Here is a 26557-nt window from a genome sequence, read left to right as displayed (position 1 = left end):
CTCAGTTTTAATGAGTACCCAAGTCATTGTTCTGGACACCTTAAGATGCTTTCGAAACTTTATAGGTCTTAATGAGCATGAAAACCTGTCAAACTATAAGAAAATTTACACAAAGCTCTCACATGCTGAGGAAAATATCAAAGGAGAAGTGATGGCAAATGAAGGGATAAAGAATTTATCTCATACTTTTAACCCTTAAGCTTTGCGAACACGTGTCGTTCTGCCTTCGTGAAATCCTTCTTGTAAACAAAAGGAAGAAAGGCAAAAATCACATCCGCAAACTTTAAATTATTCATTTAGAAAGAAAACATTGACCAGCCGAGAAGTGTTGGGTATGTTTTCAGAGCACATGACCATTCTCTTGCCTTGCATTCAGTCAGATTTATCAGCCCATTCCAAGCCGGGTAATCCTTTCTGTCAGCAGACCTTTTAGAAAGACCAGAGCGTTGAATTAAGGAAAGCCTCTCGTGAATTTTCACTTTAATAGCCACAGTCTGAGGGAATTTCTTTTAATTGAAATGAAATATGGTGGGAAAGTCTGTTCTTGGTATTAATCAGCAGTGGCGTAGGAAGGAAATTTTAAATTGTTAGTTCAGTAGGATGTTGTTGTGTTGTAAAAAATCATTTGTGAACATTCCTTGATTTTCGCCCAGTTCTAAAGCTTTTTTGGCATGCTCAAAAAAAATTCTGCACTATATTTTAATCCTCAGTAGATAATGGCGTCCGTGAAATTCCACGCTGAAATTGGGATGTGGTGTAAAAGTGACTAAAGAGAATGATTAGATTAGTGTTTTCCCTTTGCCTATTGACCTGCTTTTGACTGCGTCTATTTTGCTGCGCCACTGCGTATTGGCACTAATCAATTTGCTGTGATGTTGACGAGCTTGAAGAGTAATCATGTGCCTTTATTTCAGGTTATCAGTGTGGCCGAAGCGCAGAACTACGTGCCGCTGAAGGATGTGACCATTGGTGGAATTATCATGATGCAACACACTGCAAAGACCGAACAAGTTCTGGTTGAGCCCGTGGCTGCCTTTGGGCCGAAGAATGAAGAGGTGAAAGAGCCTGAGGCACCAGAGCCGTTTGAATACACGGAAGATTAAATGGGAATCCCTTTGAGAGCGTGACTTATGCTTCCGCCCTCATTTTCTCTCGTCGTTTATTGGCAAAATCTGATGTACTGATTGATAAATCTGTGTGTAGCATTAGTTTGTTCAGTGAAATATCTCTTGAAATAAATAAAATGGTCCTCATGCATGCGTGTGTGTGAATCCGTTGCGAAAGCTCGGCCGCCATCTCGCCGGCGCCACTGGCGACGCGGAGAGCTTTTGGCCGAGACACGCGAAAGCTCCCTCCGCGACAACTTCCGGAGGGGAAGGCGCGCTGCGACCAATTACTGTGGCATTTCCCTTGACTGAGGGATTTGATGTGCTTAGAGTCACTCTTGTGGGTGCTTTTTAATTGTCCTTCTCTTCCAGATTCCCTGAACGCACCACGGTCGGGCATCAAGTGTAATTTATATGTTTGTCCACGATGGCGGGGGACGGAAAACCCCTTCTCTGCCGGTTGGTCGCCCTCGGCGTCCTGTCGGGCGCCGCTCGTGGGATGCTGCGAAGCGGCGCTCGTCTCCATTCACTCCCGAAGGCGCACACATTATCAATCCATCCATCAGTCGAGAGGAAGACTTTAAGCGATTCGGTCAGCACGAAAGCTCTCTGGCGCGCGCGTCCTCAGCCCCACAATTTGCACAAGAGCACACAAGTCTGCAGTCAGCCGAAAAGGTGTCCCTCGGGCGTATCGCCATCGCTGTTTATCGTGTGTGCACAAAGGGGGAAAATCGAGTGAAAATATACGCGGATTTTTGCGGGGGAGCGAGAAATGGTGCAAAGCACAGATTTTCCCCGCTACCCTGCCAGCAGAGTGTGAATTTCCCAGGTCCGCAAGGGTGCCTCTTAGTTCTGTGTTAGTTCCGTGAGTGATTGAATAATGAGGCGATAGTGTGAGAGGGTGTCCTGTACGTGCTCATTAGGCAAATTGACGGACTATTGGACCATCTCTCCTCGTGTCATCTCAGCTGGAATTTTCCTCTACACGCGCACACACACCTTCAATCTCGGCTCGCAGTGTATTGACACCACATCTTCGTCACTTTATGCGGTAAGAAGCATCCCGAAGTCATCAATTAATTTTCAGAGGGGCCAGAAGAAAACTTCTACGGCACTTTGTAGCCTGTAAGAAGCTGGCTTTTCGGTGTAAATATCAAGTCCTTAAGGGGGCTTGTTTTCCCCGCAAATGAACAACACATCTCAAGACTTTTCGTCCCACACCATCAGCAGGGAGACTTCCCAGCCCGCCTACAAAGTTTTAAGACAATTGTCGCTCCTCTTTTTTCGCTGGCTGCCACTCTTCATCCCCCCAAAATCGTCCCCGGAGCAAGACAAGCATTTACACACACTCACAAGAGACACTCGTATAAAACAATTATCGATTTTGTTTTGTTGGTCTTGCCGTGGAGTTATTGAATTGAAGTTTGTTTCCTCCTGATTCCGTGGGTTCAAGCTTGCCGTTTTCCCGCCCCAAAACTCTCTGTGTACATAAAAAGCAAAACAATGAGCAGCAAAGTGACTAGCGATGGCAAGAATAAAGGTAATACAAGGCGCGCGTCTTGTCGGCAAAGAGTGATTTATGAACAAGAGTCGCAAAGTACGGAGGATTGAGTGGAGAATTCAGCACCGCATTACACTCATTATGACTCGTGCCAATGGCAGAGATTGCGATTTTTGCGTTGACTCTGCAAATTAATAATCTTGTCATGTGCCAATTGGCTCCTCAAAATCACTCCTCCAGACATCAATTCGAGCCACTCTGTGCACATCGCGCGCCATTGCCAAGGATTTAATTAAAAAGTCTCACTCTGCGGGCAAATCCTAGTCAGGAGAGGAGAGAGAATCCAGCGAAATTAATTGTGTTTCAGTAAATTGCACCACACATTCATCAGTCTTTGCTTATACGGCCATCTCTCAATTGCCACGAACGAGATGGACGGACAGGATTATTTTTATACGCTTATCAACACATTATTTCATCAGGAAAGTGACTAGTCCATTTCCACACTTTCCCAATTTGGCCAAATGGGATTTTCCGCCACCAGAATGTGGGCAAATTGAATTTCTAGCGCACTTGAGGTCAGTTTTGAAAAATAATCTCAGAAAAGTCTAAACGTAACTTGATTTTAAATGACTTTCTCATTAATGTAACAAGGAAGAAAATTCTCTGGCCAATGATATGTAATTAGATATAATTCTCATGCATTAATTGCAATCGTCATCATTCAGGAAACGTGAGTTGAATTTATGCTTCAAACGCTCGAGTGCTTAAGAAAAGTTTCACTATAGCTAAGATGCTGCTGAGGAAGATTCTTATGGTGACAAATTAAATACCTTACACTTCAATAATTCAATTCAAAAAAGGGAATTTTTCACGAATAATAATGAACACTCTGAAAAAAAACGTGTCACCAATTTATGGGTAATTTTTGTCAACTCTGTAAGCTCTGCAATGTCGAAAAATCAGCGATATAATTACAGTGAATTTAAAAATAATATTCACCAAATGAGACCACGAGTGGTATTTTTGCCAAACAGAAATCGATTAAATAATTTGCAGTGGGAATTTTCATTTACTCATTAGAATAATATATACCAGTTTATGCTCAGTAATTGTCAAGGTAATTGTTTGTAAAAACACGCATTTATTTTATTTCACCTGATTATACCAATATTTAAAAACGATAATATTCCAATTACCGTGTGAACATCAATAATTATCACCCTTATCACGTCATAAATGCCAATGCAGCGCTTGGTATTCTCGAGAGCGCTCAATAAATGTCGAAATCGTATAATCTTAAAGAGATTCAGCGTGAATTTGCAGCATTTTGTGTGGAGGAAGTGGAAATATTTATGGAATAACGCCAGATAATGTAATTGAGATGAGATAGACAAGGCGGAAATCGGATATTGCAAATATTGATTGATTGCAATCTCCATTACTGGCAATTTGAATTTGGTAACATTTTGCAATTTTATTGATTCGCCAGATTGCAATCGCGATAAGACGACGGGGAGTTTCTGTTCTGCTTCTGCGGTGTAAAAAGCACATGAATTGTATATATCATTGCGCAATTTGTTATGCAACAATTGCGAATATGAATGCTCGTGGCGTTTATGGTATATATAATTCATAAATGGGTGGAACAATTACATTACTACAGGTTCGCTTCCTGTGCTGACCTTGTCTCTACGATCCTCCTTGGCGTGGTTGGGGAAGATGTGGCGTCCCAGGCCGATATTTTGCCGTATATTTGCGGCCACGAACTAAGTTTTATATGCGCTATATAGATTTTTCGCAGCGCGCGCTTTACGAGCCTCTCCAGCCAACATCTATTTTCGTATATCGCACAATAAACTAATCGATATAATCAGTGAGAGGAAGCCCAGACACTCAGACGGAGTGCATCACCTGAAATCTTCGTCATCCCTTGCCCACGGAAAGCGTTCACCCCACCCGCCGCCCGCCGGTGGGTGGCTAATAAAACAAGCATGTGGAGTCGTAAGATGTGAAGAGGAGCGAACGTGCGACTACATATTTAATACATATGGAGCATATGTGCCGCATGCGAGGGCGACAAATAAATTGCGTTTGGTCATTTTGTCATACCTTTATCGGGGGTGTTCACGCGACGACGAGAGCGAGAGGGTGGCGCAAAGTTGCCAGCGCGAAGGAGGAAAAAAGTCAACTTTTGGAGTGTCATGTTCGATGTTTTCAGTCTTTCGAAAAGGCGAACATATAACGAAGAATTAGTGAGAAAATTCTTCAAGTATACATGCGATACTCGATGAGATTGCTTGTCTTTCTCACAGCAAAATAAATAAAGCCATGAACTGTCAATACTCCCGAAATGTCGATATATCAAATATCACATCAATTGTGGTACATCTCATAGATATAAAGGTAGAATGGTGTGCAGAACAATTTGCTGAACTTTCTGAGAGAAAAGTTGGGCGCTGAGGATATTGACAAGTCCTGAAAATAAGTGGGTAATGCAGGATCTGTTCACTTCTGACACCAATTCTGTGTGGAATTTTTGTATAGTCTGACTTGCGAGGCTAACATTTTATTATATTTCTCTCTCAGTTTCTATTCATTTCGCTTTCTTTGCTGAAGTATTTTTTTAGTAACGCTCAGAATTTAAATTCTCACTATATTTTAGAGAAGTTAATGGAAAAAATTCTACCGAATTATATTTTTCAGTCAGATATCGGCAGAAATTTCAGAATTTATCATTGAATACATTGTAAAGTAAAACGTTTTTTTACATGAACTTCTTTGCAAGATTGATTATTTTACATGGAATAAGGTTAGTGTGGAATCTGAGTCCGCTAAAGTCCTATATAATCCGAAGATCTAGCCAAACACCCTTTGGGTTCTTTGCAAAGCAAACCTCTAATGGATGAATTTCTCTAGTTTGACATAGAATGTCTTCAGGTATTAACACAAAAATTGTATTATCCTGATTAACCTTTTTCCCAGAGTTTGTCTACACTCTGCACAATTCCATTGTTATCGTTTCTATTTGCCTGAGGGAGCTTTTCTTGTGGAATTCCCTGAAACAGAGGCGCTGTCGTGATACATCATTATTTCTTCCTCCTCAGTATCCTCATGCGTCTAATGGCGCTTCCGACTGCTGAATGCAATGGCTTTAGCCCAGAAGATGGACATTTTCCGAGGCCCTCGTCATTATGATGGAATGGCACACACTATTCAGGCGAGCGTACGCACAGAGACACAAGTGTATACGGGACACCTTTTCGCAAACGCACCAGTAAACACGAATACGTGGACGAAAGGAGTCAATTGAATGGAAAATTATAGGACGAGAGATAAAAAGGCTTTTTCAAAGTTCAAAAAGGGGGGCAAATCTGTGAATTGTATTTCACTCGCTGACTATATATAACGACAAGCTGTCGCTGAATTCCTTTTCAACGTTCTCAACCCAAAAATTGACTCCATCTTCTCCAAAGGGCATCGCTTTATAACCCTAACTTTTCGTGAAAAGCACTCCTCCGCAATTCACTGTCAATGAATTCCATCGAATTTGAAATAAATTCTTGCAATTTGTATTGTGATTCATGGGCAGAATGGGGCGCATTTTCTGCCTGATATAAATTCGAGATTTGCGCCGTCACAATAAAGTGTCAGCGCGGAAAAGGAACGAGATCGGGCGATAGTGTGAATTACAGCGACAGAGCAATATTAAAAGTCTCGACACGTAGTCAAGTTGGTACACTTTTTTCCACACAGAAAATATGCTATTTCACTTTCGAAACTGTGAGGACGTGTTGACGGACGACTGGTGGCGATGGCACGCAGAAGTGTGCAAATTCAAAAGTGAAGATCTCTCACTAATGTTGGCAAATCCCTTTAGACAGACTAATAGAAAAAGTTGTGTTCTTGAGGCATGAAATTCAATTTCAGAGTGAAATTTGATGCAACACAGAATAACTTTGTTGGGGTTTTCAGGAAGTTTTCGTTCTCGTGTGTGGGAAATATGAATTATTACCATTAATGGTGTGCGCTCAATCTGTTAAACGACTACCGAAATATGCTAACTTTCAAGCGTGGGAAGAAATTTCACGGGAAAAGTCACCGGAAGAGGATAATTTGAAGAAAAATGCGAAAAAGGGTGCAATTTGGAGGGAGAAATGTGACATCGCGATGGTTGTAATTTACCATTAAGTGAAGCACACTCACTTTAAATTCTCCAGTATCTTTGACACAGTTTTTGAGCACTTCCAAGAATTCAACGAGAGAATGCTTTATGCGTTGTTGATAATACCCAGAATGATATGCGGTTGGGAAAAAGGGGAAAAATGTCAACGATGTCACAAGTTGACAAACATCGTCAGAAATTCATATTTCCATAAATATGCAATTTCTCATTCTTCACTTTCAAGAAATCCCCCATTCATCCTTGCCAACCCTTCATTGGCCAATTTCGCTGTGCGCCGACAAGGGCAAAATCACAATCAATTGACTTTTGCCCTAAACACAAAATTTATGTGGTTATATTTCGCAAAATCCATCCATGAAACATAATATTGATCCCGAATTTCGGTTTTAGCCATGACAAACGTTCTGTGATTTCACATCCATTCACTTCCCGTCAAATACGCGCAGCTCCATTCAAAAGTCTCTCGGGTATCACTCAATTTCGTCTCGTGTCGTTATGAATATATAGAGTTGATGAATCTTTAATTTTTTCAACATTTCACGAATGACAGCATCATTTACTAGGCACTTTAAGAAGATGAAAATCACATTATTCACGGTCTTCACGGTAAATTTTTAAGCTCTGGTCTTCATTTAAACTGATATCAATCGCCAGCGACTTTCACTTGAGTTGAAGCACCCCAGAATATAATTTACTTTTTATAGCTTCAACTGACGACGAAGTACATAGCAATTATATTTCTTATGCATAAATCATTTTTTGCCTTTTCATTTACATCCTCGCGCTGGTTTTTCTGCAAAGCCAGAGAGCTTGAGATACGTTGTAATGCTGCCCAGGGGGTGGTTTTCGACTTTAGTAAAATTCTAATTACTGTGCGGAGAATTTAATAAAATAGATTTATGATTTCGCTGAAGATTGTGAGACTTCTTTTATTAATTGAAATAAATAAATCATGTTTGTAAAGAGGCTTAGGAGAGGATCTTTGAGCAATGTAAAAAAGATTTTCACCCAGAAAGCTCACCATTAAATGTCAGTGATGAATTCAATGATGAATTTTATCAACACAAGAATGAAATTTAGAAGAATTTGAGAAATTGCGCTCGGAATTTTTTGTGTTCTTTCCCGAAATTGCTTAATTTTACGACTGAAATTTGCATCACCAGTGTGGAATACATGTTAGAATTGAACAGACTTACCAATAAACTATTGCAAACGGTAAAATAAAATTGAAGTATGCAATTCTCAAAGTAATCCCCAAAAGCTCCTTTGTAATAGGGTTTGAAGGACAGAAAGTGCTTGTTCTGACCATCGATCTTTTCACAAACGCTTCTCAATTCTGAGAAAAAAAACAAGAATAAAAGCTACCTATTGCGTTTTTACATAGAAAATCATGTAAATTTATATTCAATGTAGGATTAAATGAGCAAATTTACAATTAAAACCCATTCTAAATTATATAGGATTTCTAAAAGGCTTAATTTTAAATGGTATCAAAAACAAGCTATGAATGTGAATTTAGCACAATAAAATTACCTATTGATTTTGCTTTTATAGCTGTAAATTGGGCTCAAAATAGATGTCTAATTGTGTAATTCATTCTTCAATTTACAAACAAAACTCGTTCATTTAGTGGAAAAGTTAGCTCATATCACACCGAAACTGTGCTCAAAAATTATTCATCTCATTCCCACCCTTCTCTGTCACAGAATAGTCTATTTGCAGTGTCATTAGCGGATTAATTCTATGCAAATTTTGGTCTTTTCCAAGACTCTCACCGCGTGCTGAAGGATGTGGCGATATCCTGGCATGGTTGTGCGATAATGAATCCTCAGTCGAGTGTTGAGTGGGATCGCCGCAAAGAAACGTCCATCGATGGTGATATAAATAAATCGGCGGGACTGTTTCTTCTACATGCACTAAACAGATCCACATGAAGCCGAACGACTTTCGCCGTCGACTCAGTCGTCTTCTCTTCCTGGCTGTCCTCCTCCTCATCTCGCTCCCGACCACTCAATCCGCCACCATTAACCAGCGCAAGGGCAACGCCACCCTCGTGCTGCTCCAAGATGAAACCAATGCGACCGACGTCCGCCTTCAGTTCAGTGAGTTTCGCAACATATTCGACATCGAGGGTCACGCTGTGAATACGGTGGATTTTTTGCCCGCCAATGGTAGGCAATGTAGCATTTAACTTTTTATTCATGTGAAATTAATTTATCTCTTCATAATTCATTTTTATTCCCCCACGCAAATCCGTCATCCTTAATTATATTCGCCTCTTGGAAATTAGGTCTGAGCGCCCTCATGAAGTATTTGGAGAATAACAATTACTCCACGCTGGTTTTTGTGCTGAGCAACAACAACACGAGAGATGCTGGATATTGCGATATGGCCAAGCAATTCTCCCTGACATACAACAAGGATGTGCTCTTCTGGCCATGTCCGAGAATGAAGGTAAGAATTTGACGCATGTGGGCAACATTCCAACCGTGCGGTGCAGACATCAAAGGGCGGATTTGGGTGGAATGACTAGCAAAGTGGCACTTCAAGTGATTTCAAGTGAAATTGAATTACCCAGCTTCTGGAGTCATTAAGATGTGCCATTGAAAAGTGTGGCCTTCCGTGTGGAATTGAGTAACTAAATAGCATGGCATTTATGCGAATCCTTGTGCGGCACTTCTCATGACAAACATTATTATTCCCCTATTTTCCAGCTTACCGAGAACTTTCTGCCCTCTTACGAGATAATATCGTTCGTGGTGAAGAGCATTTCGCAGGAATTGAATTGGACAGAGGCTGTGATCTTTGCTTCAGGTAATAATCATTTACCACAACATGAAAATATCATGAAAGCTCGCAGTTGAAGATTAAATCACGCACTTTACCGTATAATCGATAAACCCTGAAATCAACCATAAATTTTTAAATCAAATAAAATCGATGTTAAATTGCTGTAGAGCAGAAACAACCTCTTTTTTCCCTCATTTCCCATGGAAAACAAATATTTTATCGCAATGAAATTTCGAAAGCAATTTAACAAAAACGTGTAAGGCTCGAGGGTAATTAAATTATGAAATAATTTCCACAGCAGATTGTTAATAACTTAAGAGACACACAGAATGTCAAATATTTAATGAATCTTTTCACATTTAGGCCCATTCGCAAATTCATACATTCTCTGCCTACACGCAAATTTATAAACTTTGCGTGGCAGGAAGTGCGTGATATTATAATTTATTTGCGTATAAGTTCAAATTGTGCCTCGTGGTTGTGAGGAAATGTGAGAATTCTTCTTCCTTAATAATCTCATTCAATTGATTCTGAAACTGCTTCTCCAACACTTGAGTTTCTCACTCTATATCATAGTGGAAATTCAATTATGTTTCATTGCTATAACTGAGCCAAAGAGTATAACAAAAGTCTTTAGCAACCACAAAATACAACTCCATCGCGAACTTTTCAAATAATTTGCCAACTTTTATTAAAAGAAAAAAGCTCCGAAGCAATTGAAACTTGTAATTAAAATAACTCTGCAGCATAGGAACGTTCCTCAAATTCCACTTATTAAAGCGCACTCTTTAACCAAGTTACTCTTTATACATATAATGAATAAATAACGTCCCTCTACAAAACGTGTAGGTGCAAATTTATAGCAGGGTTTCTCCAAACTTCCAAGAAAGCAAAGCAAATATATGGCAGCTTAATGAGTAGGTGCTGCTCGACAACGTGAAGAGTTACTTAATGATATATTTTTGCATAGATATTTTATGAGATTCCTAGATTCACTCCGTAATTATCAAGTATTATTACCTCACCTCGTCTTTCGCTCTTCTCCTCCTTTTGCAGAAACGAACTGGGGTCTGCCGTTGGCAATTTCAGCCAATATTAAGATACCATTTCGAGTGGAAATCGGCACGACAAACCTCAATGAAAGACAAATAGCTGACAAAAGGGGAAAAGGTGAGATCGAAAATTCCTCTGAGTTTCCACAACATTTCTCTGCCAACAATAACATCATGTGCTTATTATAGAGATGTCGTAGGCATTATCAGCATTCGCGCTATCAGCATTTTGATTGCTTCCAGGAGGGTGAATTTTTCACTTTGTAAAAGCTATTTGCAGTTCGATCTTGGATTCATCAGATGCCAAACCAGAAATTAAGAGTCATTTCTTTTGTTTTTATCATCCAACTTGGTTAATAACTTTGCATTCGAAAGCACAGAAATTAACGTTGCAGCTATAAACTCATCTTTCCAGTGTGATTAATCTTCCAATCCTATTTTGAACAGTTGTATTGTAAATCTGGTCATGTGAAAGAATCTGGAAATAGAATTGCAAAATACCCCGCAAAAGTCATTAATTCCAATCAAAACTTCCACATGTGAGCTTTCAAGTCAGTATCGTTTTGAGCAATCATTTATCATCTTCTAATGTACTGATGTATGGACAAAATGTGCAGTTAGCATAAATGCTGATAACTCCGACGACGTGTATATAACTGAGGAATATCACGCTGATGCCTTTGATATTCCTTCCAGTGTTTGTGGGTAATCAAACGAATAAAATACAGTCATTCCTTGCGATGAGACGACATGGAGATAATAGCAATGGACATTTCTTACATTTGTAAACGGTCCAATAAGATAGCATATCTCTCTAATTTGTTTGTATACCCAATCTATCCATGGGAACAGTGTAATTGATTGAAGACGTAAATAATGCCTGGTTGTATGAGAGATTGCCTTTGGCTCTTGAGATCATCTCTGAGGGGTTTGTTATATATCATTTGTAATTATTCATCCACAAAGGAAAGTCATTTTCCACAGAATTGCTCTGTGTCACACTCAAACTCTCAATTTGAATAAGTGTTCAATAATTAAGCGTAATGACTGGTTAAGTGGCTAAAATTTGTCAATAGCAATCAATCTCAGGGCTGGAGGCTAGAGAATAACTTGTACATCTTCGGTTTATTGATGGGGGTTTTCACACTAGATAGAGAGAGAAGTGGATATCACGATGAGTTGCTGTACAATGTGTTGCATGATTTGCGCAAAAAGATGGAGCGCGCATTGTGAGACGCCCCACGCAGAGAGATATGACATTTTTTGCATGATTACTTCCGGAAACTAATTTAGCGCAGCATCGGGGTTGTTCATCACTTTTTTTCTCATCCTTTCCTCCCCATTTCAGTTGTGATAATAACATCATCTCTGAATTCCATGGAGACGCAACAGGTTATTCAGCACTTTGAGCACTACAGGCTAACAAAATTACTCCTCATTGATATGTTTGGCACAATATTCAACAGTAGAAGTCACTTCTACACTTACTTGGGCGGAAAATTTACAAAAATGGATAACATTTTTCTCGCATGGTCTTCTGGAATAGTGCCAGAAAATGCCAATCTCGGCGAGAACACAACCAGAAATGGCAGTACAAATGGCGATGATAGCACGAGGCCGTATAAAAATCTCCTCGTGCTCACGGTGCTCACGGAGAAACTGCGGCACCTGCTAAATAAAACACTTCATGTGGAATTTGAAAAGTATTCACAGTGGATGGCGAGCAAGACTTACGATGACGGCAAATCCCATGATATTTCCCGCAATGCGACGGGTGTAAAGAGAGACAGGAGAAATCTGGCAGATAACACGAGAAGATATAGAGGAAAGCATCCGGGAGTGTCTGGTGAGAACGTAGCGCCAAGTGATGTGGAAGGACAAAGAGATGCTCTAGTGTCTAATATCAGTGGTATAGTATTGAATTTCCTACGCAGAGTGATTGCATTTAATTGTGATGTCCAGTCTCTTGCTGCTAATGTCTCCGTTGGCACTCCAGACGACTGGGACAGGCTCGTGCGGGAGCAATGTCCACGAGAAATCGATTGTCATCCCGAGCATTTCGACGGGGACACTGATTTCTGTTACTTCTTCTGTTATCACGCCTTCGGCGATAGTACAAAATCAATGGGAAACTCTACAAGTGATGCCGCTGGCGTGGGTGGGCGCCTAAGGGAAGTGTGCTTTAAGGTTAAAGACCACAAAGTGGACGCCGGAGGAGCAGCGAAGAGGCTGGCGGAGTACATCATCGAGGAGTCGCAGCGCAGTGGAGCGAGACGCTGGCGTCGGCAGGCCACGAGGGACTCCCACCCCCAGCATCAGCTGGCGTATAGTGAATTTTTCAGTTTGTTCGACTTCATAGTGACGATCCTGTATGGTGCTAATGAGAGTGGTATCAAATTTGACTTTATTGTGCTGGACCTCCATCAGAATGTGAATGCGAGGAATGAGTCAACTTTTGGCTGGCGTCCCTTTCTAATACTCCAGCAGAATCACATCAATCATCAGGTATTCACCACACATCCACTCCTGAGGGGTTTCCGTGATTGGGGATTGGACACGTCTCAGTTCTGGACGTGCGGCACACTGTGCTGGGGTGTCATCGGGCTGGCCATCTTTCTCCTCCTGTGCATTATTGTCGCCAGCGTTACGGCCGGAATAGCTGTTAGGTGAGAGAGTCTATTGCCTATTTGTCCACCTAATTGATGATATTTACCACATTTCATTTCACTCCACCCACAACATCTTAATAAATTTCCTAAATAAATATCACCAACTTCCCAAGGGCTGCGAGGGCGGCAGTGCCTCGGCATGCCCGGCGATAAAGCCTTAACTGGGTGAAACAAGCTGACACAATTCCAAACAGTGTACCTGTGGATCCGGCTCCGCAAATTAATGAAATGAGCAAAGTTTCCCCAGACAATTTCACACACTTCAATAGATTGAAAGACAAATTAACATTTGTCAGAAACCCCGCCCACTCGCATGCTCCTCCCCATTAAACTGAGTGTGCAAAACCTCTTTAATGCAACACACAGTGAATATTGTTCTATGAAAAATCCCGGAAGATTAAAGAGAGCTCTCTACTTAATTGTTTTTCTATGTAATACGGAAAATCCGGCGGAAGACATATATTTTGCCATATCTCAAGTGCTAATAAACAGTCTTAAGTAAATAAGTCATATTTTGAGCTGAAGATTTAGCCAAGAAACTCGTTCGGTTCTCCGCTATGGAAGCGCACACACATCTCAAGCCATAATCCTGAGCCAAAGAAGAACCTCTCAGGACTAAATCACTCCCAAGTGGACCCCAATCTGTATATAAATTTGGTACTTAAGACAGGTCTGACATGTTCTCTACATTTGCAGGAATTATTTACTGAAGAAACGTTTATCAAAGGGACCAAACAAAATTGTTCTGTCACCATCGGATTTTGTGTTTCCGGTCGACTCGAGGCGGGTGAGTATATGCGCCGAGGCGGGATTATGGGTGTGTGAAACAAAATTTGATTGAGCTATCAAAATTGATTCATTCAGTCGCTCACAATTAGGCGGAGTGGGAGTGTGATGGCCACTTTTTTTGCGCACTCACTCAAGCCGCGCTGATTACATTTTAAACAGCCATTGATTTTTTATATCCCTGTTTACATTCACTCCAAATTTCATAACGTCGTTGTAGGTTGACGAGGGAATCGAGGCGATGCTGTGCTGCTGGCTGCAGCAACTCCAGGAATTCGGGGGCCCCGAGGTCGACAAGCCGGATTTGCTGAAGGGCTCAATTGGATCCTTGAAGAACTTGGGCTTAGCCAGTGCTGCCAAAAATAATTCTGGCTCGGGGAGTTTAGCGCGCCACCACACAGTAATCGACGTTAGAGCCAGATACAATGTAAGGCAACAGCCATTTGATATTTCCACTACACGGAAAGCGCTCAATCCCACCAGTTTAAGTGCTTACTCGAGTCCAATTCATTCAAATCACATTAAACATGTACATACATTTGTGGGAGAGGATTCAAATGGATGCCTCGTCGTTACAGGGTGACCTCGTGCAGCTGAAGGAAATCCCTTTGATGGCCGTGACAGAGCTGAAGACTAAAGCCATGGACATCCTGATGACAGCCCACGGACTGCGACACGAGAACATCAATCCCCTCATTGGTAAATCATACTGTTAAACCACAATTGACAACACTTTCAAGCCGCGATTGCGGTGTGTTTCCTTCTATAGAGATTTGCGGTTTAATTATAGTGAGTGATATGACTATCGTGTTTGTTATGGCTTGACCTCAAATGCAGTCAAGTTTTTTACTCAGCTGAAAGGGAGAAATATCTAAAGTTCCAGTGATGTGCTTAACGCCGTGCTTTACTAATTCTACACAAATTCTTTTTTCCTCATTTCCGATGCTGAATATAATTATTATGAGTTCATTTTGAACTAAAACTTCATGTTTTTTAAGAAGTAAATTCAAAACTGAGATTTTATAGACTATTTAGCTGCTTTTCCGTTTTTCATTTTGACATTGACTATTTTAATACTTACAAATACTACAGATGATTTATCTGAGTGTAAGAATACGCTTCGCACATCTGTGATCCGATGACACTGAAAAGAAGGTAGCAGCTGCAATAAAAACGATTTCCATTGCTGTCAATTTAATCCTTTCACGCTTGGAATTTTGATTTTTATCTCATTGAATTTTACTTTCTGCAACATGGAGGAATCCGGATGACTCTCCGAGATACTTTTAATAGATGAAAGGATCGCAAAAAACATCTCACAAAGCATTTCTACAAGACAAGAGTAATGAAAATTGACAATACAAGCTCACAAAGCCCTTTCTTTGCAGTTCAAGAGTCACAGAGTTCATTAGTTTGGCTTTTAATCCGAATCAAAGCTCCTTTTTAATTTCCGCCTTCACGTACGGATGATTTTCATCAATATGAAATTAAATACGCAACTCTGCTGTACGTGTAAACAACCTCGCTTCGTAATAAGATTTTATACACAGGGCATTACATTTCTTCTATCTCTCCATTTCGGTGGCTGCGAATGGAGAAGAGCGCAGTTTCGCCTCCCTTAGGTCAATTAGACAGCAAATTTGGCAAAACACGCTAAGCTCGTGCCTACATTTTATGCATATTATTTCACACGCTGTGACACAAAATTATCCCCAAGGAAATTATTACTGGGCTTCAGCGGAGAATTTGTGTTCGGGCGCGGAGTGAATGTGATGGGATAACAAAATTACTTGTCATCCCTCTTGTTACTCTTTTATATCGGAATATGATGGGGGCGGCGGCGGGTTTTATATATTGAAATGTTTTGTTGATACAGCACATTATGGCTTCATTCGCAAATATGATATATTTGTGTAATTTTGACAGGCCGCGCTGGAAAATGAGGAAAAATAATATATTGCGCAGAAATAGACATTTTGGCAGAAGGGCTAAATATTGTTCAATTGAAAAGTCTGGCAATGAACAGGAAATAACACTCTCGGCTTTTGATGTACGCTCTCAATTTGGAATTGGGACGATATGGCTTATTAAACTGTACTCAAATTATACATATTTAACATGGCGGATAAAGTTTATTCCCTAATTTGATATCTCACTCCCATGAGTCAATAAATAATGTAGCTGAATAAATAGTTTGCGCTCCATAAATTTACACAATCGACAATTCATACTGCTTAATTGAATCTGCGAGAGTATATAAATTTCCCTGCGAGTTTCAAGACACTGTTTAACCAACATTAATTTTCCATTTCAGGGTGGCTGAGCGATGCCAATCGCACTGCGATGGTGTTCGAGTACTGCTCTCGTGGCTCCTTGCAAGACGTCCTTATTATGGACGACATTAAGCTGGATTGGTCTTTCCGGCTCAGTTTGCTGACGGATCTGGTTCGGGTGAGTTAAAGCTTTCACATGAGAAGAATCCCACAAAAAGTGCAATGAAATTCGAGAGAAGAATTATGGTTGAGAATTTGCTGTTCTGTTCACTTCAAATGTACATAAATAATTTACTATTGAATGAAGATTAAGCTATAAATGCAAACTATGCAAAGTTTGCAGATGATCCGGTGTAATTAAAGAGCGCGGAAGAAGGAATAAACAAGCAAGGCGTTATGAATGAATCAGAAATCCTAGAGTACCATTAGAAGGACTCCAACTGGAAGAAATCACGCGAAGAGCCAATTTACCTTTAGAAGCTTGTTCAAAAGCCTTTCTGTTCTACTTGACTCTGAAGCTATAGAAGTTTTTGTAGTGCTAAACAGTGAGGAATGAAGAGCTTTGTATAAGTTTTTATACCATAAAACATCAAGAAACTTATTCAGAAATCAAAAAATCATAAGGTATATGTCAAAAATGGTGTTATGAGCAATTTATGCAATCAAATTGAAATGATTTCTCATGAAATCAGGATATTATAATTCACTTTTGACAAAGACTTTAACTTTCAAGTCTTTCAAAATTTCACATCCTCGGTGCTACGATCTGTTGGTGTAGAAATTAAAGTTGCATTTTTTCTCCTTTCACCGAATTCGATTTGCAGGGAATGCGCTATTTACACACTTCCGCTCTGCGCGTTCACGGCGGTTTGTCATCGAGGAACTGCGTGGTGGACGCCAGGTGGGTTCTCAAAATCACCGATTACGGTCTGCCGAGCTTCTACGAGGCCCAGGGCATTGCGGTGCCATCGAAATCTCCCAAAGGTATTTATACACGAGTCCCTGAGAGAGTGGATTAGATTCACAATTAATTCATAGAGCATTTAGCCGAGTGAGTTGTCATTGTTTAGCTAAAATATGAATAATTTCATTTTGGTGAAATGAAGAACTCCTCTGGACCGCCCCAGAAGCTCTGCGCGGCACAAAAGGCTTCCCCAAGCACGGAACACAGCCGGCAGACGTCTACTCGTTCGGTATAATAATGCAGGAGGTGGTGGTGCGGGGCGAGCCCTACTGTATGCTCTCCCTATCACCTGAAGGTACATGAAATTTTATTGCCTGTGGAATCAGCCATTCTCGAGAGTCACACATTAGCAAACTGTGCTTAATCCAAATTATGAGGGTTTTTCGTCGCTGAGGCACTTTCTTTGTTTGATTTAGGAAGGGTTTCAATTATAATTTAATTTCTCCTAATTACACAATCCCTGAAATACTATCCCTCTCAACTCATCCTTATCGCTGGCGCAAACCCTTAAATTTATAGACCAAAATGGTTTAACAAATTTACGAACTTTCCAACTCAGCGAATGCCTATTTCGGCCATTCTCTGATTTATGGAATATTTGCTAAATATTTTCTCCTTTCTGCAGATATAATAGCAAAAATAAAGCGTCCTCCGCCCCTAATCCGCCCTTCGGTGTCGAAGGGCGCTGCACCACCCGAAGCCATAAATATTATGCGCCAGTGCTGGGCGGAAATGCCAGATATGCGACCGGACTTTAACACGTGAGTCTCTGTTTCACCCTACTTTATTGCATCTCATAACACTTTTCCACTACAATTCCGGAAAGCTTATCGTCACTTCCAATGTCGTTTACATTACTGCGACTGTTATTTTTGAACAAATAATTTCAAGTGCGCGAGACAATAAAGATTAAGGTATACATAAATTCAAATTAAAGTTCCAGTGTTTAAAGAAACATTGGAAATATGCATTTTTTTTTTTTGAAAACTAATACAAAATTTGATTTTTAAGTCCACCAATCCAAGTATTTTGCCGTTTGTAGTGTTCTTTTAAATTGAAAGTACGAAAGAGTCGGGATAGAATTGATGTGACGCACTTCGTCTTTCAAAGTGTCTAGAGATTTTGCAGAAATCTCAGATAAGGCTTTTTATAAAGCCATATTATAAGGCTGAAAGCTCACAAAAGATTGGGGATGTTGAGCTCGTAGGTGATTTTATTTTTAACCCTTGTTCACAGTCTGCAATAACAGGAGCAATTTTCTCCTCCGACTATTGAATAAAATACTGCAAAAAAAATTCAAAGGTGTAGATTTGGAAAGCTCTCTGGAAAAGCAACACTTTTTCCCAGTTGAATCGAGTAACATGATTAGTATCAACCATTAGTGAACTGACTAATAGAAATTACAACGTTTCCACCACTGCAAACTTGAGATCTTGACTTTGACTTTCATTTGCAGTGTATACGAGCGCTTCAAGCAGCTGAATCATGGACGTAAAGTGAACTTTGTTGACACGATGTTTCAAATGCTCGAGAAGTATTCAAACAATCTAGAGGAATTGATTCGAGAGCGCACAGAGCAGCTCGACATTGAGCGTAAGAAGACTGAGCAACTATTGAACCGGATGCTTCCGAGGTAACGCCAATCCACTTCCTTATTGCTGCTTAGCTGCGGGTTGCGCCCTGAAGCCCTCACGACAGCTGCCAGTGTTAGTGGTATTTAGCAAACTGTATGTGTGCTCTGTTTGTGCAGCTCCGTGGCGGAAAAGCTGAAAATGGGCTTGGCTGTTGATCCTGAGGAATTCTCGGACGTGACAATATACTTCAGTGACATCGTTGGCTTCACCACAATAGCAGCACACTGCAGTCCAGTGCAAGTCGTTGATCTCCTTAATGACCTCTACACATGCTTCGATGACACGATAAATGCATACGACGTCTACAAGGTAAATAACTATTCATCCCACGCCGTGGAGGGATTTTAATTAACTGTGGGTAATCGCAAGGTGGAGACGATTGGAGATGCGTATATGGTTGTGAGCGGACTGCCTGGCCGGATTCCCGATCATGCGGAACAAATAGCCACCATGGCGCTGGATTTGCTCCACCAGAGCGGCCTGTTTAAAGTGAAACATTTGCCAAATGTACCTCTTCAGCTGCGTATTGGTCTCCACACGGGTGAGCAGATGAATTTGTATTGACTACAAAAGGCCCAGTAATTTATCTTTCGGAGCCCCACTGAAGATAGAGGCAATAGTTTCGCCCTCTGTTACTCGCCTTATTTAATGTTATTACAGGACCCTGTTGTGCTGGCGTTGTGGGGCTCACAATGCCGAGATACTGTCTATTTGGGGACACGGTGAACACGGCATCTCGAATGGAGTCAACAGGTAATTCTCATATATAATATATACTGTGGAGTCCTTTAGAAACATCCACGATATAATCTCTCTCTGTGTGGAGAGAGGAGCAAAATCCACGCTTGAGGATAAAATATCCATTCTGGCGAAATCCACCCCACAAAAAAGGCATTTTGCTCTGGCAGCCACACCCACACTCCCCAATTGAAATGTCACATTGGAATAATGTAATTGGTTTCGTGATGTATCACCTGTTTACTCTGTAAAAATATATGTGGAAAAGCACGGTGATTTAGCTGAAATTGGATAAAACACCTTTATGACAATATCTGTCAACTTGTGCCACAGGGAATTTGCTCTCCATTAAATTGGTCACTCAAACACTCTTGCAGGATCATCCTGGCGCATTCACCTGTCTCAGGTAACGCGCGATCGCCTCGAGAAGGCGGGCGGTTACATGCTGGAGCCCCGCGGTCCCATCGAAATCAAAGGCAAAGGCCTCATGAACACGTACTGGCTGCTCGGCAAGAAGGGCTTCGACAAGCCGCTTCCCAGTCCGCCGCCCATCGGGTGAGTTCACACAACTAATTAATTGTTATTCGCAATAGCAGAGCAGCAGAAACTATTCCATAATTGGAATTGATTCCAATTAAATACGCTATGGCCACAAAAATTGTGGCAACAGTCGAGCCTGGCGATGTATTGAAATCCACTCATGTGGAAAAATATCGGATATTTGCGTAATGGATGAAATATTGATTTGCACCTACACTACGGGTTGCACTTAAATAAATTGAGGCAATAAGCCAACGCACGGGTGTTGCAGGGAATCGGGAAATTGTCACACATGTGATGAAATTGTATTTTTCAGTTCAAAGGCGACTTTATTAAAAAGACTCCCGAACGCATTGGCGTAGGAAGAAAGTAGATGACTCAAATGCGATTTTATTTTACACCGAAAACTTCCCAACCCTCCTATGATTTTAATAGTTTAAAAGTGCTTTAAAAAGTTTTGAACTGTTCTGCAGAGAATGAATCTTCAACACAACAATCATTAGTTAAATGTTTTGAAGAAAAAAAATTGCAAAGAGTTTTTTCTCAGGTGTGATAATTAGCTTTTTTTCAAGTTCCCTTGCAATCAAAGTAGAAAAGAGTAAAGATAGATCGTCATGTTTCGACTTTAAGAACCCCTCAGATTTGGGCGCAAGATTTACACGCACTTTTGGCCATTAGCTGTGCTCCTTAAAGTAGTCCCATGAGTGCTTTTTGTGGTTCTTCCACCCTCACAAGAAAGCCCCGAGAAAAGCCATTTCAAAGTTCACAAGTTTTAGCCTATTTGCGTGCCCTAGAGAACCCTTTATTGCCGCCTTATAGTAGAGATTTTGAAAATTCTTCACTACGTCACTGTGGAAGAGTATTTGAAAGTCAACTTCTCAACGTCAATGCTCTAAATTCACTATGCTGAGCTCTGTGTTTGCCAAATGTAGAGCTCTTTAATGAATCATTCAGGGATTGTTTCATATAAAATCTTATATGTTTCTCTCATATGCTGATGAAATTTCCTGGAAACAGTGAAGCTCACGGGTAAGTCGGGAGGTCAATTTGTGGTTAAATTGCAATTTTCCAGAGAACAAACAAGATATTTTATTCTCTCTCTCTCACTCCTCTCGCCAGTGAATTTACAAGTTTTCCCATTTTCAGTTTTGACGAAACTCTCGCCCGGAGCATGAATGAGAGCGTGGGTGTACTCACTGAGGTCGAAGACAATCTGATGACACCGAGAACGAGTGTTGACCACATGGCCGTTGAAATAGCAGACGTGAAAGTGGAGATAACGCCCCCGGTGATACCAGACCTGCCTGCGGCCACCATGTCGGCGTCGACATCTCTGGAATCCTCAACAAGTGGCTTCAACCTAAACATTAACATTCCCGACTTCCCGCCAAAGCCCACAACCACAGTGAGTCCGAATCAGCGCAAAATGTCCGAGTTCGGCCAAGATGGCCTTCTCAATCCCTCCGCATTTAATCGCTTGAGCAACACTTCGGCCTCTTCGGCGCGTCTGTTCAAGAAAATCGAGGAAATGATGGACCTGAGCTCACCCTACAATCACTATCGCTGTCTAAGTCCGAGCGAGAGCAATTTGTTGCAGTGCGGCGCCGATTTAAAGGCGAGCTTTGGGAAGTTCCATGAGGCCAACAAGCCAGGCTCCAGCAGACTTCTTCGCCGGCAATTTAGCCTGGACAAGGAGGACGTACATGGCCAGGGCGGGAGTCGAGAGGGCGCGAAGCACAGTATCGACAGCGGAGATTGTCGTTCGGGCGGTCAATTGACGAAGGCCGCGATGCCGCGTATCCACAAGCAGAACTCCAACAGTCTGGCTCAGGATCTGGAGAAAATCGAGGAAATCCCCTTGTCGCCAGCCTCCTCGGCGGACAACAAGCGCCAGAGCTCGCGAAGAGACACCGCAGAGACGCACGCTGACCAGACGGAGGAGGAGAAGATTGTTGGTGGAAATGGTCGCTGTGAAATTAATCTCAATGTAGAAACTCTGCTATTCAGGTAGGATACCGCCTAATCGCTGTGGCAAGACAGTGAAGAGGGATATCGATTAACATCACTTGAGAATTGTTTGTTTTCCACCTTCCGTGCCAGAATTTCGCTCTCGTGAGGTTGTTTTGCAGAAGCCAAAAAAGCCCTCACACCAGAAATTGTGGCACTTGAGTGGGAAGAATCATCTCTGATTATTGTGCTGTGTCCAAAATGTTATCCTTTAGAGAGAGAGACATATATATATATACATATATAAAGTGATTTCTTCCATGAAGAGAGTTTGTGAAAAGTTCTGTTTACTAATGACATATTTTAGCCCAGAAAATGTTTACCAAAATATCGTTGTGTATATCTTTAAAGAAAAGCAAGACTCGTAATTTCCACCGAAGCGATATAATAAGTGAAATCGTGTATTTGAAACTCTCCAACACATAAACGACCTGCTTTCGATATCCTATAAAAGGTGTTGTAAACTCTGAAAAATTATATGATAACGCGTCTTCATGTGTACATAACTTATGTATTGCCAAAATCTTTGTAGCCAGGTAGGAAAATTTACTGAAGAAAAACTGCTAAAGAAAATACATATGTAGAATTGTGCATGAAGAAGTAGGACATTTTGAAATTTACTACAATTTATTAATGTACCAAAAAAAATATATCGAAAGACAATCGTGTTTGTTTGTCCGAGCAGAAACCAGTAGGAATGACAGAGAAAAGATTGGAGATTAAGTATATATTATCAAGTTGGGTGAATTGCCGAAAGAGTTGCTGCATAAATTATAAAACAAAGTTTTATACATAACACACATATTTCACCCTATATTGGATGTTGGATTTTGCAAGCGTCGTTAATGTTGAAATTCCATTATCGATCAATAATGAAGTCATATTGATTCATCCATCGGTGTTTTTCAAAGTGAAAACATTAGTGCTGAAAGCATAAAATCTAGGGGTTTAATTCTGTAATCTGACTAGAGTGGAAAAAATGTAAATTTAGTAAAGTGTTTCTTCCATCACTAATCGCAACTTTCGTAGCAGATAACGACTCTTAAACTATCACCATCAAAGTAAGTAACAGACATCGTGTATTCTATAGCGTTATATCATGTAGAGTTTAGTTTTTAAATGATAGTGAGAAAGGTATATATTTTAAAATAACATTTGGTATTTAAATTTTCTATGGATGTAATTGAATGTAAACGTCTTATAATATGAAATATATGTATATATTTTATAATAAGAAAATGCATTACAGAACAAATTTATATGGTAATGTTGATTTTAGGAAATTATATTGAAATCTTATGAGTGATTTGATAGTGTGAATTCCCAGAGTTTATATTGTACGAACAGTTAAAGGCAAAAAAGATGTGTGTGTAGAATTAGCAAAGCTCCTTTTTCACAGACTGTGCATTTTTCGAAAGTCAAAACGTGGGTGTAACAAAGCCAAAGATGTGAAATTCTGCCAAAGATGAAATTCTAGACGCCGTTTCCAATTGTAATCAAAAAGATTGTAGGAGTATTTCTGTCATAGAAAATTTTTCGATATATAATTGTTTAGACAATTTTCTCTGATGATAACTGAATGTATCCTTAGTGAAATTTTATTATCATTGACTATATATTTACTTATATAAAATTCGAATTTATCGGCCTAACTGTAGCCCAAAATACCTTTCAGAATGTGCCATTTGTGAAAAAAAAATCTCGTCTTATTGAAACTTGAGTTAATAATTTTGTACTATGTCATCGTGAAATTTATATAATGCCTTTCAAAAATTTGTCTATGAAGGATGATGAGAAATGCAATGGAGAGATCCAAACCACTGCAATTTCCACAATTACTATACTAAATTGGAAATCACGTGTCTCCTACCAAAATGATTGTTGATGATAGATATTCAGCAATAAAGAGATTTAATTTGTGGAATGGTTGTTAGTTTGTCACTTCCGGCGCTCTCTTGCCACATGAAATCCAATTACGTGCACTACACAGCCACAATTAATAAAAATTTAATTATGCTGACACTTCTACTCGCGTGCTCTTGGCATTATGCATAGTTTTGCTCCCCATGTTAAATGCCTGCATTTTCCCGAGTGACTTGCACAATCCGGCTATTATAATTATGTCAATAGAATCACCCCGGAGCACAAGTGCGGATAGTCAAACGCCAAACGCTGGTCAAACACTTTGTGTATGCTATTAAATCGAATTGTCCACCTTGAGCATTATTCTTTCTTAGTCGAACCACTTTTGCTGCGTCAAGTGTTGACTACCGCCTCCTTCAGTTTCCTATTTCTGCCTTTGGCTTTTGTAATTGGGTCCTTGCCATCGCTTTTGTCACCCCAGAATGAGTGTTGTATGGCTCAGAAGACACCGAGTCTCCGCAAAGGTTGCGAGGTGTGAAAATGCCACGTTCATGCATATTATGTGACAAGTAGTTTGTCACATACGCGGGGAAAAAGTTAAATAAACCCAGCGTCAATTAATTTGTCAATATAGTGATTTGGTATAAAAGAAATCCCAACACCTTGCAGGACATTCAGTGCCTTTTGTGTGGTCTTTGGGAATTGTTGGGATTGAATGTTGCCGGGTAAAGTGAATTTTGGAATATATCTTGAGGTTTCGTGAAACAAAAAGATTCCCGGGAAAGAATATCATATTTAAATTCTGAATGAAGATACACTCTTCCATCCCGTAATCTGTTTATAATAAGAAAGTATAATAAGTCCGTGAATAATTCACACCCTTGGGTTAAGCTCACAGTGACTTTTCCACCTTTTTTTTTACAAGAAAAGACATTTTTTTAACCCTTTCAAGACATTAAGATTTTCAATTAATCTCTTTGCTTTAAATATCCTGAGAGATCCCAAAGGAAATTCATTTTATAATTAACATTTTCAATGTTGACCCAGAATAATAGATTTGGCAGAAGTTTAGAGTCATCATATCAGTTACATGAAGCTCAACAAACGTTAAAAGCCCTCGAATAGCTATTATTGTCGTATTCATTCTCAAAGGAATTTTCCGCGCTCCAATTTCTCTTCGACCAAGTGGTAAATTGAATTTCTCTGCAGTCTCTGCGAGGATAATCGCGGCCTGTTGCCGAGTTTGCGGAGATCGAAGTTCAGGAAAGCATTACAGCGTCTTCACGTGTGATGGATGCTCGTGCTTTTTCAAGCGCAGCGTCCGGAAGAGCGCCTTGTACACCTGCATAGGTAAGATAAAAGCACTGAGTGTGGTGTTTTTCTCAAAGTCCTCTCGTAATGTGCAATCTCAGTCTTTTAGAGGACTGTCGATAGTTGCTTTCCTGGATATAAACTGTGTACATGTGAATTGAAATACAGTCGGTGAAGAGAAGGGATGATGTGAATTCAGTTATGAAGTGAACTCGACACAGTGGTGTAAATGCATTACTGACTCTCTGGGTGCATTTTCTCTCGTTCCAGCTGGAAAAGGAAATTGCGTTATCGATAAAGCTCGTCGAAATTGGTGTCCCTATTGCAGGCTGCAGAGATGTTTTTCCGCTGGAATGAATGTTGCCGGTTTGGGTTAAATTAACTTAAATTTATCTAATGGCTTACACTCTATCTAAATAACACAGATTAATAGAAACGAATTTCTCTTGCACGCCCCCCCACACCACCTCACCTCACATAATAGCCGTTCAGGAGGAGCGAGGACCGAGGAAACCAAAGAAATTAACTGGAAATCTACCGAGTGAGAAGAGGCGTAGCGCCACAAAAATAAATCACCAGCAATTACCGCCCCTCCCGTCAGCCTCGCTCGAGCAACAAATAACGCTCCACTATCAGATTATGGTCCAGATACTCATTGCGTGCATCAAGCAGGCGAGGTGCAACGAGGACTTCCGACTCCTAGGGCGCGGCCTGCAAAACAGCATCCTGCAGGTCGTGTGGCCGGAGTGCTTCATTCTCAGGGCGTCACACTGGTCAATAGACATCCGATCCATCATCGAGAGCTGCCATGACCTCAGAGTCGCAGTCGACAGCTTCACCGTGAAGGCCGACCTGGTGGAGCTGAACCTCCTGGAGAGCCTCATCCTCTGTCGCAAGGAGTTCAGCACCACCGACGAAGAGTCCATGCAGCTCGAGATGATGTCCGACAGAGCACTGCTGGCGCTCGGACGATACAGCATCCAGAAAGAGTGCCAGTGGCAACGATTTGGCAAATTGATCATTTGCCTTCGGGGACTCTCGTTCTACACTAATGGCCTGAAGAACATCTTCAGACACATCATCGGGGACATTATCGAAAATGGACATGGCTATCAGATAAGCGAAACAGCACTATGA

General features: G+C 40.7%; 3 protein-coding genes across 3 annotated transcripts in view; all 3 read left to right on the top strand.

The window, feature by feature from the left end:
* Positions 1-1253, top strand: part of LOC132258146 (26S proteasome non-ATPase regulatory subunit 1) — a 59310-nt gene extending 58057 nt beyond the window's left edge. Inside the window, exon 13 of the mRNA XM_059755277.1 lies at positions 915-1253. Within this exon, the coding sequence (XP_059611260.1) occupies positions 915-1103 (189 nt within the window). The 3' untranslated portion in view covers positions 1104-1253. The remainder of the gene's footprint in view (positions 1-914) is intronic.
* A 794-nt stretch (positions 1254-2047) lies between these two features.
* LOC132257996 (uncharacterized) lies at positions 2048-24163 on the top strand. Its single transcript, XM_059755083.1, has 20 exons — positions 2048-2157; positions 8561-8964; positions 9084-9247; positions 9508-9607; positions 10640-10753; positions 11984-13301; positions 14001-14091; positions 14311-14517; positions 14669-14789; positions 16405-16541; positions 17188-17347; positions 17470-17622; positions 17953-18088; positions 18784-18960; positions 19078-19270; positions 19331-19502; positions 19622-19714; positions 20077-20254; positions 21257-21268; positions 21371-24163. The coding sequence occupies exons 2-20, from the start codon at positions 8724-8726 to the stop codon at positions 22248-22250; spliced, it is 4647 nt and encodes a 1548-aa protein (XP_059611066.1). The 5' UTR covers positions 2048-2157; positions 8561-8723; the 3' UTR covers positions 22251-24163.
* On the top strand, positions 24121-26557 carry LOC132257995 (retinoic acid receptor RXR-beta). Its single transcript, XM_059755082.1, has 5 exons — positions 24121-24175; positions 25319-25459; positions 25691-25786; positions 25905-25961; positions 26022-26557. The coding sequence occupies exons 1-5, from the start codon at positions 24121-24123 to the stop codon at positions 26555-26557; spliced, it is 885 nt and encodes a 294-aa protein (XP_059611065.1).

This window comes from Phlebotomus argentipes, unplaced genomic scaffold (genome assembly GCF_947086385.1).
Source record: "Phlebotomus argentipes unplaced genomic scaffold, Phlebotomus argentipes genome assembly scaffold_4, whole genome shotgun sequence".
Lineage (NCBI taxonomy): Eukaryota > Metazoa > Arthropoda > Insecta > Diptera > Psychodidae > Phlebotomus > Phlebotomus argentipes.
Note: the sequence above shows the minus strand (reverse complement) of the source record. Positions and strands in the feature narration are given on the sequence as shown.